This window comes from Phaseolus vulgaris, chromosome 8 (genome assembly GCF_051622355.1).
Source record: "Phaseolus vulgaris cultivar YP4 chromosome 8, ASM5162235v1, whole genome shotgun sequence".
NCBI classification, from domain to species: domain Eukaryota; kingdom Viridiplantae; phylum Streptophyta; class Magnoliopsida; order Fabales; family Fabaceae; genus Phaseolus; species Phaseolus vulgaris.
In genome coordinates, this window is record NC_143505.1 from 10,695,863 (window position 1) to 10,716,750 (window position 20,888).

The 20,888-nt window shown below is 30.6% G+C and overlaps 1 protein-coding gene across 1 annotated transcript; it reads left to right on the forward strand.

Moving 5' to 3' along the window:
- The first annotated feature begins 10,488 nt into the window (after nt 1–10,488).
- LOC137824166 (GDSL esterase/lipase WDL1) lies at nt 10,489–14,162 on the forward strand. Its single transcript, XM_068629645.2, has 6 exons — nt 10,489–10,834; nt 11,565–11,642; nt 12,596–12,736; nt 12,987–13,063; nt 13,220–13,363; nt 13,733–14,162. The coding sequence occupies exons 1-6, from the start codon at nt 10,724–10,726 to the stop codon at nt 13,947–13,949; spliced, it is 768 nt and encodes a 255-aa protein (XP_068485746.1). The 5' UTR covers nt 10,489–10,723; the 3' UTR covers nt 13,950–14,162.
- Nucleotides 14,163–20,888: the final 6,726 nt, after the last annotated feature.

Here is a 20,888-nt window from a genome sequence, read left to right on the forward strand (position 1 = left end):
TTTTCACTTTTAAATATTTATAAAGTTGGAGTCAATTTAAATATTTGTAAAATTGAAATAGAAGAAAATTTAAAAATTTAAAATTAAATATATAAAAATTTAGAAGAAATTTTAATACAAAGAGAATGAAATAAAACATTTTATAGGTATTTTATTGTAAGTAAATATTTCGGTAAAATAAATGTAAACCTTAAACCCTAACCCATAAACCCCAAATCTTAAACCCTAACCCATAAACCCTAAATCTTAAACCCTAACCCATAAATCCTAAACCCTAAATCCTAAAAAATATAAATAAAATATTATATAATCATATTTTTTATTATAATTTATGACATATATTTATATATAACTCATTATTTACATAATCTTTCAATTAAAATATAATTTTTTTCTTAATTTTTATTTTAAAATTATATTTTATACATTTTTTTATTAAACCTAATAAAATATTTATTCACTTAATTTTTTTATTATTACATACATATCATCAATGAATAACTTAATTTTTATTTATAATTTTTTAAACCATTGAGTTAATTATTTTTTTATAAAATATACAAACAATTTTATTTAATTTTTACTAATACTTATTTTGATATCTTTTTAACAAAAAAATATCAACATTTAATTTGGTACCAACATTATAATTTATTATAATTTTTTCATCCGAATTTTATTATAAAAAATATATTTACAAATATATTATAATTTATTCTCCATAATTAAAATTTACTATAAAATACAAAAAAAAACAAAATAATGTTACAATTTTACATTTATTTTATCCATAATATTTATTTACATCAAAATACCTATAAAATATTTTATTACATTCTTTTTGTATTGATAGTTCTTCATAAATTTTTAATTTTTAATATCAAATTTCAAATTTTCTTCTATTTCAATTTTATAAATATCTAAATTCACTACAATTTTATAAATATTTAAAATTTATTCTTCCCATTTTTAATTAAAATTTTCAAAATCATTTTTTACTTAATTTTTTTTTAATTTTATTTAATTTTATTTTGTTTGTTCTTAAATCTATTTTTATTCTATTTTATATTTCTTTTTTTCTTTTCCATTCACTGTAGACAAATAAATAAAAAATTCTAAAAACAACATCCTAGAAACCAAATTCTTAGAGATTTTTTTTAAAATAAATACAAAATGAAACCATAGAAAAAAAGGTGCTAGATAGGGAAAAAAACAAAAGATTGTTAGATATGGTCAATCTGGAAAGGCGTGGGGTGTTGGTGGAAAGTTCTTTGTGTTGTCTATGTGGGAAGGAGGAAGAGTCTCACCACCATTTGTTTTTCGCTTGCAGTTTTGCTTGGCGGGTTTGGTGTTTTTGCTTTAAATGGTTGGGAGTGTCATTTGTGTCTCACATTGATCCTGCGTCAAACTTTGTTCAGTTCAAGTTGAGCATGTTTTCTGATTCATTTAATGATGTATGGAGCGCAATTTGGGTTGGGGTTGTGGGGGAAATCTGGATTCACAGGAACTCTATCATTTTCAATAGGAGGGTGGTTGACGCGTCAGAAGTGCGTGCATTGGTGCAAGCAAAGGTGTGGTCTTGGATTTCTGCAAAATGTCGTTCTACATCGTTCTCCTTCTCTAGCTGGTGCTTGGAACCTTTGGAATGTATGAGAATGGTTTCTTAAAGTATGTTAGGTTTTCAGTAAGATTCGTGTTTTGGGTTGGTTATTTTGGTTAGCTTTAGGTTAGAAGTTGTTCTTTGTATATTTTGTATAAGGGTTGAACCACCCCTGAAGTGGTTCGCATTTATTTTATTTTTATTGCTGATAAAAAAAAGGGAAATAAAAACAAAAGGGTATTGGATGTGGAAATAATGTTATTTGAGGAAAAAAGTCATTTTCGGTCTCTCTTCTCCTTTTTTTCTCATATTCGCTCATTGGTGCTCGGTCATTCCTCTTTCTCCTTCTTTCTTATACTAACTTCGTGGTAATCGGTCGATTCTCCTTCTCGTATTTACTCTTTGATACTCGGTCAGAAGTTAACTTTTAAAAGGTTCTTCGACAATTAAGTAAGTGCTCTATACGAGAGTAAATGATATATTGACAAAAAGCGTACCTTATTCTAGTATAATTATGCTTATTTATAGTGCTAATAGTGTCCTATTTTGATTATAGGCGATATCTGATACGTATCTTTAATAAAACAACATTAAGTGATTTATAGCATGTTTACTAGAATTATAGAATATTATCTCTTTATTTTCTTTAATGTAACTAATTCGTCCGGTCGGTGGTTGATTGATAGTCGGTGGTCAGATTATTGTTATTGAATTTTTTTTTTCAATAACTAATCTGTATAAAAGAATACGACTGTTTGTCTAAAATTGTAATTACTATGCACGTGTTTTTTTTTCTTTAGGTGGAATAATCTGAATCACCAAGTCCAATATATGTCCCTCTCTTTAAATTAAGAAAAAGAAAATAAAAGAAATTGAATGAAAGAGAAGGAAGAAGAGAAGTGAAGTCAAGAGGCCGCATCGCAGTGCAATCACTATTGAGCAGTATCGCTTCAGAATTACGAACAGACTGCACCCTCCGGCGCTTCGCAACGCAAACAGACCATAAAATGACGACAAAATGTTGCATCCGATCGATCACTTTCCAATTTCCCAATTGATTCCATTGGCATCACTGCTTTTCTTACATCTGTTTCTTCTTCATCCATTCATCTATTACTCACTCACCATTACCATTTCTTATCTTTTCCAACCAACAACGGCTCCACCATCACCTTCGCTTAATCCGTCTCTGAACCAGGGATACCAATACACCCTCACGATACCATTTTCATTATCTTATTTTTACTCGCACATAAAACTTAATATTCATTTTTATTTTCATTATCCTCATGTATCAAATTTGTGTTTTATCTCGTCTCACTTACTTACTTAGATACTTAGATTTGTTAGCATTAAACTTAAAACCTTTCATTAGTTTTATTTAGAAATTTGAATGGTTAATAATTATTAACTTTAATCATAGTTTTAAATATAATTTATATTGTGATTTTAAATGTAATTTATAGTATAACTTTGATGAGAGAATGTAGAATTTGAAAAGTCTATTATAAGACTATTTACAAAGACTATTTATAGAGATTGTAGCAGTGAAATAAAAGATTTATATTCTCGATTCACAAGATGCACACGTACCTCGTCCCTTTCATATTATTCTAAATATTATATAATTAATTATTTTAAAAAAATCAAATAGTTAAAGCAGTTAAATCAAGAACTAAAAGTTGTTGAAATCATTTAAAACAGATTGGTACATCCTAACGGAATTCTGTTAAGGTTTTCAAAAAATCAACCAGTTGAATTTTCAAACTCATTTTAAAAGCTAATAAGTGTTAAACAACCAGTTGAATCGACATTTCAACATGTTGAAATTTCACACTCTTTAGAAAACTCATCTTTTCAAAAAGATTAAGATTCAATTAACATTGGATCATCTTAAAAGAGTGAATTAACACAAAGACTATTAAACACACAGAGAAAACTAGCAGTAAAGTCTTCAAGCATTCCTCTTGGATTTGGAGATATCAAAGCACTTTGTTAAAAAAAAAATGCCTAATATCTATGGCGCTTTCTCGCTCAAGCGAGATATAGCTCGCTTGAGTGAGACAAGAGTTGATTTTGTCCAATGTTTTTGGAGCATTCTCGCGCAAGCAAGAATGGACTCGCTTGAGCGAGATTCTCTATTGCTAAGTTGAGTTTTTTTTTTCTTTTGTGTGTTCCAGGGTCTTCCAACTTTCTCCTTTAGCTTATATTATTTCTCTTTAACCTAATCATCTCAATTATTCCCTAAAAAAACTGAAATTAACACCAAATTTGGGAATAAGATATTGTTCAAATAAAGATCATAAAATATGTAAAAATGTATACATTCATAAAGTATGGATTATTTTTATATGTAATTTAACAATTAATACTCATAAGTGCCTATATTTTAATATGAAATATTACTGAAATTAGACACTTATCATCACTTTAATTAATCTTATGTTGGGTAATGTTTGGGTTGTGTTGGTAAGCAAGATTTGGAGGCATAAGAATAATTGTTTATTCAATGGAGGAGTGGTAGATTATTTTGAAGTCTTCTCCTTGGCACGAGTTAATGTTTGGTCTTGGATCTTGTAAAAGGTACTTTCAACGAGTTTCTTGTTCTTTGATTGGTGCCTAAACCCCTTATATGTACGTACTCAATTAAGAGTTTCTAATAGGGTGGTGGGGTTGGTCTTTGAATTTTAAGTTGTTATTTAGCTAGTTGTAGCAGGGTAGGTAGTCGGGGTTTTCTTGAGGTATATGTCTCTTTTTCTTGAGGGGTCTCCAGTGTATTTTTAATCTTTTCGAAATGATTTTATAATTGCTATACAATTATTTACCCCAGTTATTTATGAAATAAAAAATATTACTTAATATTTTTTTTTGCATATTATAATTCTAATATTTATCTGAAAACACTATCAGAAAATCATTAAATAGAAATCAATTTTAAAAGCAAAAAATAATTAGTCACTATATTGAAAATTAGATACTATTTTAGAGATTAAAAAAATTAGTGGTATATAAAGTGGTTTCTGTTATTAATAAAATTTATAAATTAATTTCTAAATTAGTATTTATAAATACTAAAAATTTATACACAAATAATGTTTTTAGTATCTAAAATAATATCTAATTTAGTTAATATAATGATTAATTATTTTTTATCTCTAAAATTAGTTTTTATTTATTTATATTTTTGTAGTGAAAGAAATATTTAAATGTTAAAACACATCATTTTGAAAATTGAGCAAAAAAGTTTTCGGAAGGATTTTCAATTTGACAAGAATTTTCAACTTACAATTTTGGAAGAAAAATAATATAATGAAAACAAATTTGACTTGAAATTATTTTTACCTTCATTTACATCATTATTTTTTATTATATTTAGTGTGTAAAATATTCTTTAAAGATTATTTTTAGGGAATACAATACTAGAAAATTATTAAATAGAAACCAATAGTAGAGAATAAAAATAGTTAGTTGCTATAATGACTAAATTAGATACTATTTTAGAGATAAAAGAAATTGGTATCTAAATTAATTTTTATTATTGATAAATAGTTTATAAATTGATATATAATTATGTACCAAAGTTTTAACTCATTATTTAAATTCTAAAGTTGATATCTAATTAGATACCAATTTAAAAACTATTTATCTATAATAAAATTAATTTAGATACGAATAATTTTTTTAGTCTAAAATAATATTTAATTTATTCAATATAAGAACTAATGATTTTTCATGTCTAATCATTGTAAAAAAAGTTAAAAATATTAATGATCTATTTTAAATAAAATAAAAAGCATTTTTTGAATTCTTGAAATATGATCTTAAAAGTTGTGGAAGAAAAAACAGCAACTTTGTACTATGTTACTTAAATAAGTGTTCTTACTAAAATTTGATTCATAGATGATCTTGCTCTGCATGATCAGTTTCAGTAGGTGAAATATTTGTGTTGGGGCACAGGAATCTCTAGCAGATGTCTTTATCTTTGAAGTGAAGTTGAAGTTTCATCATCACTGGTAAGACTGTTTGCAAGGGAAAAAAGAGATGCTGAGAGAGAATACACTAATGAATGTCAAGTGACTGTCATTTGCATTTTCCTTCTATCATGCATCATCCTTTAATTTTAGGATGCTGTTTTTTCTACAAGGATGCACATGTAGGTTAACGTAATTGTTGGGTGCTTGTTCTTGCTTTTTGTCCTTTACTAAGTAGTTCCAACATGCTGCTCAAAATATTCTTGACTTGTTGTTTTATTTTTTCTAATTACTTTGTTTAATTATAAGCTAATACATATTAAGTAAAAATGTTAGCCTACCACATTCTAAATTTTATATAACTAAGTTTTACCTTTTTCTGGTTAAAGAAGTTCTATAAAAACTCTCAAACTAATATTTCCTAAATATGAGTCTAATTAAGACAAGATCCTTTAATATATATTCCCATGCCCTACCAATCTACATGGCCACATAAGAAAAGTGTACAATTTTGGATGTGAATACCTACTTTTGTTTTCAGACGTGTGAGAAACCACCACTTTAACATTTAAAACTAATAAAATGTTCTTTGAAAACATAATTAGTTTTTTATATCAGTAAAAAATTAAATTAAATAAATAAATAATTTAAGGGTATCTCAATCCATATAATCAAAGTGTTAATATTAACATGTTTTTAAAAGCAAGCTCACTTGTGGAATATTCAATGCAGATCAAATGTGAAGCTAAGAAGAAGGGGATCTAGAAAAGCAGAATTGGTTGCAGATGCAGACGCTGCAGTTCATTCTCTAGAATCCTGCAGATCCTTTCGCAGTTCATCATCAATTCTGGAATTCTGTAGATCCTTTCAATGCATCTTCAGCTGTTGGTTTTGATGTATGGTTTTACTTTGCTGCATAATTATATAATAAAATTAGATATTCATAAGCTTTGGTTTTTGTGATTTACCTGTAAACTTTTCATGTAAGTATTTCATTTTTTGTTTTTTTTTTTTCTCACTTGTGTGTTTGTTATTGCTCTACTAAAGATAGTGAAGGTAAAAGTGAGAAGCATTCCTGAAAAACTATTGAAATGAAGCAAGTTGATGACAATTATTGTACAATACCTACAGCAGCTATACCCGGCCTGTCCCGAATATGACATATATGAAAAGAATAATTTTATAAACAGTCAACGATCCATTTCATCTTTTATATATTGCTAGATGGGAATGTTGGCTTCTGTTACAATATCGCATTGCTTATGATCATGATTCATTTCACTTTAATTACAATTAATGATATTATTAGTATAATACGCGTGGTTCACACCAAAATAAAACACATAACAATACAAATAAAAGAAATCAAAATGAACCTTACTATAAGGGTAATGTATTTCAAAACTAGAACATGTCCTTGCACTTAGTAATTAAGGATAACAAATTTATGAGACTTAGCAAGTACAGATTGATCACAAAATTTTAACTCTTCCATTCTATCACTTATGTGTTCCAACATTAGATGTCATAACTTTGTCTCTGTCTTGCATTATTTGACTAGTTCTGATGCATGTACGATCACGGTTAAACCATTTAGTAGGTAAGATTGTTCCTTTCTACTCCCTTAGCAACTGTGGATGCTCATTTTAAAAACTTTTATAGTACACCTTGTTCATTATTGGCTATCAAACCCATAAGATAAAAAAAACTAATCAACAAAATACTTCTCTTGAATTTTGGAACATGCCCCACATCTGTAATAACATCTCTCTGTCATCAAACATCTCTTCAATTGATTCACCTCATACCTTACACTTTACATGCTTTATTGTTCTTAAGAAGGACCACAACTCATTCTTTTGATTCTAAGATCTCAGAGAACTTTTTCACTACACACACGTGGTAAGTCCAACCCTAGTCCATGATCTAGCTTTTCTATGTATCTAGCTCAACACTCCAACAAAGTCATAATTGTCAGACGCTACCGCAACCTAAGTAGATTCTCTTTAGAATAAGAGTTTATACACATCTCATTCCTCTCCTTCTTTGGATAGTTTACCTTGTAGAGATCGTTATTGTGACAATTGTAGCATTCATTCCCTTTTTCTACTTATCATATGATGAATGTTTTTTACTTCTTCCCTTTCACCTCCTTCCTTTTCTTACTTTTTGACTTCGAAACATTAAAACTCAACCCAATATTGTCTACATTAACTCCTAAATCTTTTGTAGCCCTATAATCCAAATTCAAGTGTGAACCTTCTCTAAAGTAATGGATTATTCCTTCCTAAACCGTCCTTAAAATATTCAAATATCTTAGGCAAAACATTAAGAAGAAGTAAAACCTTATTTTCATCTTTGAGTTTTACTTCAGTGTTCTCAATAATCTTGCTAAAATCTATTGTTGTTCCACCATCATTCTTGATTTTATCATCATAAACGAATACAATTATTTCTTGAGACAGAGTCTATATCCTAAATATGTCATCATATACCATGGCTCAAATTCCATCCACATAGACGTGACAATTATCTCCTCCACAACTTCTCTAAGTGTCTTATCTCCGAGACACAAAATTATGTCTTTCTAATTTTATTGATCATTTAATCTATTTTTTTTTAAGTATAGACATTGTCATGTTTGCCTCAACCTTTATCACATCAACATATTCTTGTTATATCAAGATAGCTTTCATCTTAATTCTCCATAATTCAAAATCGTTTAAAAAAAAAATTCAATATCAAAATTGGTGATCATATCTTTAAAACCTTGCTCATTTTAATTTTATTTCCCTTCTTCTCCACAAACTACATCAATTATTAAGTCCCCATAACAATCTCAGGAAAATACAACAGAGCAAGACTAAAACAAAACAAAAAAAATATTACAGAAAATTCTATACATAAATAATGTCTAAATACAATACTTCAAAGAGTAAAATGTGTTTCTAAATGTAAATCTAAGGAATAATACAAAATCCTTTAAAGTATTTAAAACAATACACCATTTACAATAAGTGGTAGTCAATAAACGCTAAATGATTTAGTATATCCATAATAATATAAAGTGTCTCACTTTAATTTCAAACACAATAATTCATGTTGTTGTTATTATTGTACGAGAGAGTCGAACGCCCACGTGATCGATATAGCGACATCAGCGAAGACAATTAGCACATTTTAAAATTGTATCGAATTTGTTAAAAACTATATTTTGTGGCCAATTATTGCATCCACATAATTGGTCTTCTCTTTTCTAGACTATGGACTACTTTAGCATTTTGAAATATAGAAAATATATACTGTAATTAAGAATTTTAATAAATAAATATTTTTGGACCTTTAGATTTATGATAAATAATTTATGTTATTGTATGATATTATTTTAGATTATTAATACTTCTGTAAAACAACATTGAAATTAAATTTAACCTAAAGAATCTAAAAATAAAATATTAAAAAAAGAAGTGATAAAAAATCCCTAAAAATGTTATGATCAAAGTTGATTTTTTTTTCTCGTGAAAGAATAACGTTTAAAGCATTTTCTTTTTCAATATAATTGTAATATATATGGAGAGAGAGGGAGGAAGAGTACGACGAACATTACTTCAATCATTTTATAAGTACACGTAAACAATAGTATTAAAATAATCAAGGTGAGAATCACACCACAAGATTTTATTTAAAATAAATAAATAAAACAAAAGTATTTCACTTTAATTAAAATAAATAATTTTTTATGGAGATAAACGTTGTGATAGTGTGACACGCTTCATGGTCTCTGTAGCACTAGAAGTCCAAGGTCTTCGTGGATATAGCCACAAGGAATGTTAAATAAAGTTGAATTAATAAAAAAATGTATACGCAGGGAAATTGTTGCATCCAATAAGGAATAATAAAATTAAGGACCATTTCTTAAAAAGAAAATATAATTTTTAGATTTATTAATATAATTTCTTTAAATTATTATGTACACTATTGTTGGCTTTGTAGTATTTTAAAAATTGTATTCAAAAATTGATTATTTTCTTTATCACAGGACTTTTATACTAGTCCGTCTAAACATTAAAACTTAATATACGTAGGGTTTAATTTTATACATTAATAATGTAAAAATTTTAAAAGTATCAAATAATGAAAGTTCAGTCTAAATATTTATTAGAAAAAAACAATTTTAATATATAATAATAATTATATGGTTAGATAATAACGAATTAAGAAATCTCTATACTATTGTTAAATTTTGTATTTTTGTTAGTTTTTAATGAATTTCTTATGCTTTAACTAATATTCTTACAAAACTTATTCAATGTACATTCATGATTCGATAATCGTTTAAATAATTAAATTAATACATAATTTTTATGGAAAATAATGAATATTAGTAGTTAATGTTTTATGGAAAATAATGAATATTAACTTAGTTTACTTCCAAGTCCCAGGATGCGAGTTTTTGTTGGGGTAAGAGGGAATGTTGTAGGTTTTTTTTTGTTGGTATTTAAATAGTGATTTTTAGGTGTTGGTGGGAATGAGTAGTGAGCAATAGATTAATGGTTGTGTGCTTAGTATATGGGTTGGACCATTTTTTTTAATCAGCAATAAAAAATAAATAAATGGGAACCACTTTAGGGGTGGTCCAACCCTTATACATAAAAATCTAGCGCCTTACCAACCTTCAACCAAGGAACACCTTCCAACGTAAATAAGGAACAAGCAAAGCAACTCAAGAAAGCATTAAACAACCAACCCTAAAGTGATCCACATTTATTTATAGTTTATTACTGATAAAAAAATGAATATTAACATAGTAATTAATATTTTATGAAAAATAATAAATATTAATTAAAAGAAAGATAGATAGAAACAATTTATGAGTTATGATATAGTGGAGTGGATCTGATGGTATATGCATTATGATGAAAGGACAAGTTGAAAATAAAACAAGACACAAATAACAGCTGTGCATTTAAGCTAACTATGTAACGTGGCGGGGACAAGTGTTGATCGAAGGAGAGAGAGGGAACAAGAATATTCACTATTATTCCTGGTCTATAAATGGCTGATCCCAATGTTGTAGGAGGAGAGTGTGTAGTGTTATTACTTGTTTGAGAGTGAGGGTAGCAAAAAAGGGAGAGAAACATTCTATACTTTCATGGCAGGACCATTGAGACCTCAGATTGTGTTATTTGGTTCATCCATAATTCAAATGAGCTTCGATAATGGTGGTTGGGGTGCTATTCTAGCTAATTTATATGCCAGAAAGGTCCTTCTTCAATTCTCTTTCTCCTTTATGCTCATTCTCATTCACCAACTCCATATTTTGCAACCCTACTTCTATATGTTTCTCACACCAGAACAAGCCAACCACTGAATATATATCATTTTTTTTTTGTAATCATTTTGGTTATTTCTCCACACCTCAATACTAATTCATGCTTAAAAGGATTTCTGACGCATTTACACCAAAAGACTCGTCACAATTTTGTATAAAACTGTGAAAATGTTTCATTACTATGATGAGGTAATGATATTCATGGTACATCATTTCCCTGTCCTCCTGCTGTTTTTTTCTTCTGATTTTCGTTCTAATATTCACTACAAAATGGAGCTGAAAAAATATAATTATTTTTTAATTACTATGAAAGATCAGATATATATTCCTTCTTCTATTTTTTTTCCTCCTATTTCAGCCTCGAATGGAGCAGAGGAATTGAATATCACTACATTTTTGTTGTTGATAAATGATAGATCAAATGCAATTTTTTAATTCAGTGATTTTTTGAATGCTGATGAAAACATGGCTGCAATTGAAAACAAGAAGATCGACTATCTCTGTTTATATGTATATGTATGTATATATATGTATATGTTTATATATATATATATATATGTGTATATACGTATATATATATATATATATATATATATATAGTTTTTGTTATTATCGATGGTGGATGATTCTGAATTATAGAATGTTTGATATGGTGGCATAGGCGGATATCATTTTGCGTGGATACTCAGGTTGGAATTCAAGAAGGGCTTTGGAAGTTTTGGATGAAATTTTTCCTAAGGTACAGCCAAAACAGCATTTTCAATTCAATATCAGAAGATTCCATCCTTTAAATATTTTTCTTCTTTTCAATATATATATATATATATATATATATATATATATATATATATATATATATATTCTCTGCCATTCACCAATGGCAGGCAACATATCTCTCTTGACATGATTTGTGGAAGGTGGATCCAAACTTTCTTTTTGTATATGTGGTCCCTAGTATTTTTGGTTAAATTGTTTTCCTAAATTTGCTTAGATAGCAGTTTTTGATGAATGAATAATGATAATGTAATTTAAATAGTGTTTTTGAGGAAAAAAAATATTAAAGTTAAAAACAAAATTGGAAAATTTACATCATGAACCAAAAACTAGTTAAGTAAAATTTAGAATACGAGATTTAATAAAAGTATAAATTGTTTGATATTTTATAGTTTTGAGGTAGAGAGAAAAAAACAAGAAGGAAAGAAATATGAGAGAGACATAAAAACAAGGAAGACAGTGACGAGATTGACAAAACACACACAATAAAAGGTTTTCATTTTCATAAAAAAAAAAAACAAAACTCATTCACTCTTTAAAAAAAAAAATTGCTTAATTTGTGTTGAATTTTTCTTATTCTTCAGGCTGGAAAGATTTGATGAATCTCGGTCTTTCACTCTCAGTTAAGAGTGAGAATACCTATAAAAAGTTATTCGACGTCCAAGTCATTATTCAATATTAAACGATTGAGGATAATAAATATTATAAAATGCATACCTTGACTCATATTATGTTAAACTTAAATAGTTATTGAGATGTCGTCTTATGAGATCGAGATGTATTCGATTATGTGATTTTGTGACAGGGATGTATTTGACCATGTGACTCTCTGTGTTGGCCTATACAGTACATTTTTAATGAAATGTGTTTGATTTAGTTTCTCATTTTAATGACCCTTTATTATTTTCTTGAACATAGGATGCTTGTCTGCAACCATCGTTGGTGATTGTGTACTTTGGTGGTAATGATTCTATTGATCCTCACTCATCTGGCCTTGGCCCTCATGTACCTCTCGAAGAATATGTTGAAAACATGAGGAAAATTGCTAATCATCTTAAGGTAATAACTTAATCTTCCACATCAAGAATTATTCAAGGCATATTAGAAACATGTTGATAGTAAAAGAAATCTTGTTTGGAACAGAAAATGTATAACTTTCAATTCTCAAAAATCACATTTATAACCCAAGAAAAAAAAATACATAAGTGTAAAGCCAAAAAAGGTAAGTGTTTACTTTACATAAATATTATTTTTGTCTTTTGTAATACTTTGTGGTGCAACATTTGACACATCAAAATATGTTTGTCAGAGCCTCTCAGATCATATTCGTGTCATATTTCTGAGCTCTCCTCCCATTAATGAAGAACAACTTCGCAGAAAGCTAAGGTACATGATGGTGACACTTGAACACATATGTAGAAGTAAAAGTCACACATTTCTTTCCACTTAATTGTTCTTCTTCACATGTTAAACCAACTGCATCACATGAAGTGGTTGTACCCCACATGTTTTGTAATGAATCTTTGGGTTCACTGAATGCAGTGCAACACAATCAGGAAGAAGCAATGAGTCATGTGGAGTATATGCAAATGCATTAATGGAGCTTTGTGAGGAGATGAATTTGAAGGCTATTAATCTCTGGTCTGCAATCCAGACCAGGGAAGATTGGTTAGACGTTAGCTTCACGTAAGTATATTAAATGCTCTCAAAAGATTATTTTTCATATTCAGGAAAGATAACGTCTCAAAATGGTGCCCATTATATTTGAGAAAAGTGATCCATTCAAGTTATGTATTCGCTTTTTTCCCCATTACTTTAAAGATTATTCTTAGTTTTTCATTACCACTCTAAACAGAAAGTATCTTAAAGAAAGATGAAATATAAAACTTATGATATTTAAAAAAATATCAAAAGAAAGTCCACAATCTTGAAATAATTATGACAAAATGAAAACATAAAATATTTCATAATGACAAATGAAAGTTTTAAGAATTCAAATTAGCTAAAACATGTAGAATTCCTTCATTTAATTAATGTATTTTGGTTAATTGTTAGGGATGGAGTTCATCTGTCAGCAGAGGGAAGCAAGGTAGTGGTGAAGGAAATATTAAGGGTTCTGAGAGAAGCAGATTGGAAGACTAGTTTGCATTGGATGTCAATGCCAACAGAATATGCAGAAGATTCACCATATTATCCTCCTACTCCTGATGGAACAAAAACCATAAATGTGTCTCACATTTTCTCCAGAAGGTGTTTGCAGTGGGATGTATAACATAAATATAATGTGTGTGTGTTATGTATTTATTTTTCGTACAATGAAAGAGGCTCATGATGTGTTGTGTTCAGTGAGGGCCTTGCAAAGTGATATTCTACCTACCCTTTTTTTCGTGTGAGTATTTTTATCATTCTATTGTAGTTTTGGTTATGTAAATGTTCTTATTGTATTAATGAATTTAAAAGAGTCCTGATATAGGGACAACCGAGACGTGACAGTGCCAACTGCCCACATGTCCATTTAAATAATATTTCAATTCGTTTTGTGGGACTTATGCCACAGTGGAAGAATTCAAAATTTGTGTTCATTTTTTAGTTCCATGGGTTATAGGGGTAGTTGTTGCATCATAAAATTGAATTTCACAGTAGACATTAGTTGTCCTCCATACACACACCTCAGTCACATGCTTTGCCCCATCCACGATTAATTTCAATTTAGTATTGATGACAAAGTTTGTCAACCCAATTCATGTCATCGTTAGGCAACAACTTCAAATCACAATCTTTTCAACACCTTGAAAATGTGCTTCAACATTTATGCATCAAATACATAGATAAAAAATTAACTTATAAAAAACCATTCAACAATTGCATACACATTTTCATTACAAAGCTACATTTAACAAATAACTATACAATTGAAGAACATCAAAATTCAAATCCTACTGATTCTGAAACACCATCATTCTGAACCACCACGAAAGTTGAAATCCCTCAACACACTTTCTCGTTGTGCATTATGTGCATCTAGCACCCAGTTGCAAACCATTTCCTTATGGAATGCTTGAAGTTCCTCCTGAAAAAATTGTGAAAATGAATTTTGAATTAACAATAAAACTAAAAACCTTTAGTCTAATAGTCAATGAAACAAATACGTATCATAGTGTATTCAGGCATCGCCTTCCCATCATAATCACCCAAACCATCTCAAAGCTCAATATATTTTAAAATCAACAACCCACAATCATAACAACATAAATCAAAACACAAATATAAATTGCATATTCATATGCATCAAAATAAGAATAGTTTTAATTTCAATACTAACTCGTTTGGCTATATAGGAAGTTAATGTTTGACTACTTTTCTAATGGGAGTATTCATTCCTGCAAACTTCTCAAGAGTTCTATAGAGATGGTCAAGTTGAACAACCTGCATCATACAATATAAGAACATCACAAAACAAATACAAAATTCATGGATTCATTGTTTACCAAACATCATGCACTTTTTTACCATGACTTTATCAATTTTGGTGTGTTCTCCCTTTTATGATCGAGGGGATCCAACACATGCAGTTACCTACTATGAAAATTGAAAGCGTACAATCACCAATGGTCATTGTCCACCTTTGGAATGAACACCTAAAAATAAATATTGTAAGTTAATTCAACATCATTGTAAATATAAAAATTATGACCCAAAAGTATTACACAAAAGTATATAATACAAACTTACAAAATCACAATCTGATAGTGATGCAAATAGAATCAAATCTTTTGAAAATGAGTAGTAATCTTTCTTGCCACATTCTTTTGTTCCCAACCTTCTATTCATTTCATCAATAACACGATTCTTTAAGAAGCAAACAAGTTAGTACTATTAACAAAAAATGTACAAATGTAAAAACAAAATTTAAATTCACAATTCACTCACAACGAATAAAGGGTTAAAGGAAAAGCGCCAAACCGTTCCATTCCTTTGAAGTTGTTCAACTATGAACAACCCCGTTGCAAACAACATAACCTAAAAACAAATTTAACCTAAATAAGTTTTGAAACAATTATTGAATACAATAGAGAACTCTTACAAATAATTATACCATGTTGTCAACACTTGCCTGCGGAGATAAACATTGTATGTCCTGTTAGAATGTATGGCTTTAAACTAGAGGGGGTGAATGGTTTAAAGAGAGTTTTCGCAAACTTTTTAGTCTAGAATGAAATTCCTTTGAGAAAACTTGATTCAAAACTCAATTTTCCAAAAACACAAAGCAATTTAGCACAACACCAAAAAAACAATCGATTGTTTATACCAGCTAAAATATACAAACTGAAATTAAAGAGTTTAAGGGAGAGAGAGATTGCACACACAATTTATACTGGTTCACTCTTAAACCAAGAGCTACATCCAGTCTTCCCAGAAACCACTGGGGGAATCCACTAAGCAATCAAACCTAGATTACTTACACACACTACCAAAGAAGTGACCTTGATCCCCTAAAGACACACACTTCCTTTGGCACATCACATACACCACCAAGAATGCTAATCTTAACAACCTCAAGAGCACACAACACTTCTTGGCCTATCACACCAGAGTTTACACAAAGTACATAAGGATTACATTTGTTACAGAATGATCTGAAATCAATACAAGATGAAAATCCTATTCCACTCTCTCTTGATCAAAGCAATCTTTAACTCTTGAAAAGCAAAATCAGTGAAAAGCTCAAATATGTTTTTCTATTATTAAATCTCAGTTGTTGTTTGTTACAAAAGCTGAACAAACGCTTTATAACTTTAAGAGATTGGTCAAAGCATTTAAAACAGGAGCGCATTCAGTTATAAAATCATTTAAAGCTTAGTTAACACTCAAAACAATTTTCTGTTATGGTTTGAAAACAATTTTCTGTTATCGGTTGAATGAGCGAATCAATCAGTTGTTTTGGTTTGACAACAAGTCAACCATAAAAAACAGTTTTCAACCTTTCTCAAAACACCTAAGTATAAAACAATCGGTTGTTTCGACAAAACAACAGGTTGTTTTTCACTTAGTTTGAAAAACACTTTCAATTCAAAAGGTTTGAGAATACTTAAGCTTTGGATTCAATCAAGAGTGGATTTACATAGATAATCTACCCCAGATCCTATTCTAAAACACCTAAGCAACAACAAGCACATCCAACCTTCCATCAACCTCAAAGGATTTGGATTCTTCAAAGCTTGAACACACCTGATTCAACAATCTCCCCCTATTTGATGAAGACAAATCCATGGTTGCTTGTGTTGGATTTGATTGAATCTGAAGCAGTTCCTGCAAAAACAGCATATATACAATCCAATGCTTTCTACAACAGCAGGTTAGTTTTACACATTTTTAAAACAATGTTCCAGACAAACAATCGGTTGTTTAGACGAAACAATCGGTTGTTTACACGAAACAATCGGTTGTTTCTATCAGCAGAAGCCGAAACTGTTATGATATCAGAGATTTCAGTAGTTTTAAAACACTTTTTCTAGAGAAAGACACACAAGAACCAATCAATTCTCCCCCTATTTGTCTTCACAAATATACTATAACAGTTATAAGACAGATTTAGGAAAGATTTTGAAGGTCAAGGATACCTAACTCATTTCACAAAAAGAAGAACCTTTCTTTTGGTAGAGGTTTTGTGAAGATATCTGCTAGTTGCAGTTTTGTCTCAATAAGCTTCACTTCACAGTCCCCATTGCTCACATGATCCTTGATGAAATGATGGTGAATCTCAATGTGCTTAGTTCTTGAGTGCTGAATCTGATTTTTGGTAAGATTTATAGCACTTGTGTTGTCACACATCAAAGGGACCTTGCTGATTTGCAATCCAAAGTCTGCAAGTTGCTGTTTGAGCCAGAGGATTTGTGCACAACAACTTCCAGCAACAATGTATTTAGCCTCTGCAGTAGAGAGAGCCACACAAGCTTGCTTCTTGCTCTGCCATGAGATGAGGCTTGAACCAAGAAGATGGCAAGTGCCACTTGTGCTTTTCCTATCCAGCTTGCATCCTGCAAAATCAGAATCTGAATAGCTAATTAAATCAATGAGAGAGTGAGAAGGATACCATAACCCAACATTTGTTGTTCCTTTGAGATATTTCAAAATTCTCTTTGCAGCTTTGAAGTGGGATTCCTTTGGATTAGCTTGATATCTTGCACAAAGACATACCACAAACATTATGTCCGGTCTACTTGCTGTTAGATAAAGCAAAGAGCCAATCAAACCTCTATATTTTGTTTGATCTACCACTTTTCCAGCAGCATCTGCATCTATTTAGCAGCTTGAGGGCATAGATGTGCTTTCTTTCTTGCAACTCTCCATTTCAAATTTCTTGAGAATTTCTTTACAATACTTTGATTGGCATAGAAAGATTCCATCATTTGTTTGCTTGACATGCAATCCAAGAAAGAAAGACAATTCTCCCATCATAGACATTTCAAACTCACCTTTCATAGCAGCCACAAATTCTTCACGCAAACTATCTTGTGTAGCACCAAAGATGATGTCATCAACATAGATTTGCACAAGGATAATTTCAGAATTTGACTTTTTGATGAAGAGAGTCTTGTCAATCATTCCCCTTTCATAGCCATGTGACAAAAGGAAGTTGCTAAGCCTTTCATACCACTGCCTTGGAGCTTGCTTGAGCCCATACAAAGCCTTTTTTAGCTTGAAAACATGATTAGGATATTGATGATCTTCAAAGCCCGGTGGTTGATCCACATACACTTCCTCTTTGATGTAGCCATTGAGAAATGCACTCTTGACATCCATTTGAAAGAGTTTAAATCCACTCATGCATGCAAAAGCCGGCAACAACCTCACAGCTTCCAATCTTGCAACAGGAGCAAAGGTTTCCCCATAGTTAATTCCCTCCTCTTGATTGTAGCCTTTGGCAACTAGCCTTGCTTTGTTTCTTGTGATGATACCATCCTCATCCAGTTTGTTTCTGAAGACCCACTTCGAGCCAATGATGTTCATCTTAGCTGTTTTAGGAACAAGAAACCATACCTCATTCCTTGCAAACTGATTAAGCTCTTCATGGATAGTTTCAACCCATTTTTCATCCTTGAGAGCTTCATCAATTGACTTTGGTTCAATTTGAGAGACAAAAGTAGTGTGCTTGCAGAAGTTTGAGATAGAGCTACGTGTAGAAACACCCTCCTTTATCTGCCCTATGATGTCCTCCACTGACAGATCTTTAGGAATCCTTCATTCTTTGGGCAACTCACTCTGCTGCAGAATTTCAATCGGTTGTTTCGAGCAATCAACCGGTTGTTTTTCTGCACAGATGTCCAACTTTTCCAAACTGATGTTCCGCTCATCCTCTTCAGCACTGTTATTTGAGATTTGAATGCTTTTGCGATCCACTTCATCAAAGACAACATGAACAAACTCTTCTACAGTCATTAGCCTCTTGTTGTAGATTCTGTATGCATGACTATTTAGAGAATAGCCAATGAAGATACCAAGATCAGCTTTTTCATCAAATTTCCCTAGGTTTTCCTTTCCGTTGTTGAGAACAAAGCAGCTGCAACCGAAAACTCTGAGGTGATTGATGTTTGGTTTCCTTCCATTGAAGAGTTCATAAGGAGTCTTCTTCAAGATTGGCCTTATTAGCACTCTATTCATCACATAGCAAGAGGTGCTAACTGTATCAGCCCAAAAATACTTGGGAAGAGAAGATTCCCTTAGCATTGTTCTTGCTAATTCTTCAAGGGATCTGTTCTTCCTTTCCACTACACCATTCTGTTGTGGAGTTCTTGGAGATGAAAAATTGTGCAGAATTCCCATCTTTTCACAAAATTTGCTAAACTTTTCATTTTATAATTCCCTTCCATGATCACTTCTTATTGAGCCTATGTTGTTGTTCTTTGTGTTTTGTAATCTTCTAGCAAGCTTCTTGAATGCAGAGAAGACATCACTTTTTGATTTCAAGAAGAAAGTCCAAGTGAACCTAGAAAAATCATCCACAATAATAAGAGCATAATAGTTGCCATCAAGGCTCATGATTCTTGAAGGTCCAAAAAGATTCATGTGAAGTAGCTCAAGAGGTTTTAAAGAAGAAACAACATTTTTTATTTTAAAAGAGTTTTTCACTTGTTTCCCCTTTTGGCAAGCTTCACAAATATGGTCATTCTCAAACTTGAGCTTGGGCAGCCCAATCACAAGATCTTTAGATATTAATTTGTTCAAGTGATTCATGTGAATGTGAGCAATTCTTTTATGCCATAACCAAGACTCATCATGCTTAGAAAGAAGACAACAATTGAACAAGAAGAAGAGATATCTAAAAGATAAACATTATTGATTCTCTTACCAATCAACATTACCTCCTTTGTGTTGGGAAGACAGATTTCACAGGAGTTTGATTTAAAGATAACTTGATATCTTTTGTCACACAATTGACTAATGCTCAGCAGATTGTGCTTTAAACCTTCTACATAGAGAACATCATGGATGACCAAGATATCTTTGTCTCCTATGGATCCTCTTCCAAGAATCCTTCCCTTGTTGTTGTCCCCATAGGTAACGTGCCCTTCTTGCTTAAATGAGATGCTTAGAAACTTTGATTTGTCCCCAGTCATGTGCTTTGAGCACCCACTGTCCAGGTACCATTACTGCATGCTCTCCTTCAAGGTTTCCTACAAAGTAGATTTTCAAGTACAAAGATTTGGTCCCCTTATGAATGTGGGTCCATTTGGTTTACATTCATCATATGAACCTTTACAACATTTGGGAATCCACTTCATAAAGCCTATAAGAATAACATATTTTCTGATTTTACAGAATCTGACAGAATGACCTATTTTCATGCAATAGAAGCATGTAACAACCGGTTGTTTCGACAAATCAATCGGTTGTTTTTCTAGCAGTTTCGAAAATGACTTTGAAAATCTATCTTGCTTGTTTTGTGGATTAAAACCTAATCCTGCTTTTCCAAAAACACAGTTTTGAGATGTCAAGACATTCTCAAAGTTGGATTGACCTTTTGAAAGCTTATCCACAGTTTTAACAAGATAATGAACTTTCTTTTCAAGGTTTTCAGAATTTTCGCAAATAAGAGTATCACACTTGCAAGAAGAGTTTTTGTAAACTATTTCAAGGTTTTCAAAATCTATTTTTGAATTTTCCAATTCTTCTTTCAGTGTTTTGACTTTGTTTTCAAGCCAGCTATTCA

Excerpts from the sequence above, each read along its gene's own strand:
- LOC137824166 (XM_068629645.2), top strand. The coding sequence starts at position 10,724 with ATGGCAGGACCATTGAGACCTCAGATTGTGTTATTTGGTTCATCCATA. Across the intron at positions 11,643-12,595 it reads TGGATGAAATTTTTCCTAAG|GATGCTTGTCTGCAACCATC; the intron begins GTACAGCCAAAA and ends TCTTGAACATAG. Across the intron at positions 13,364-13,732 it reads TGGTTAGACGTTAGCTTCAC|GGATGGAGTTCATCTGTCAG; the intron begins GTAAGTATATTA and ends GTTAATTGTTAG.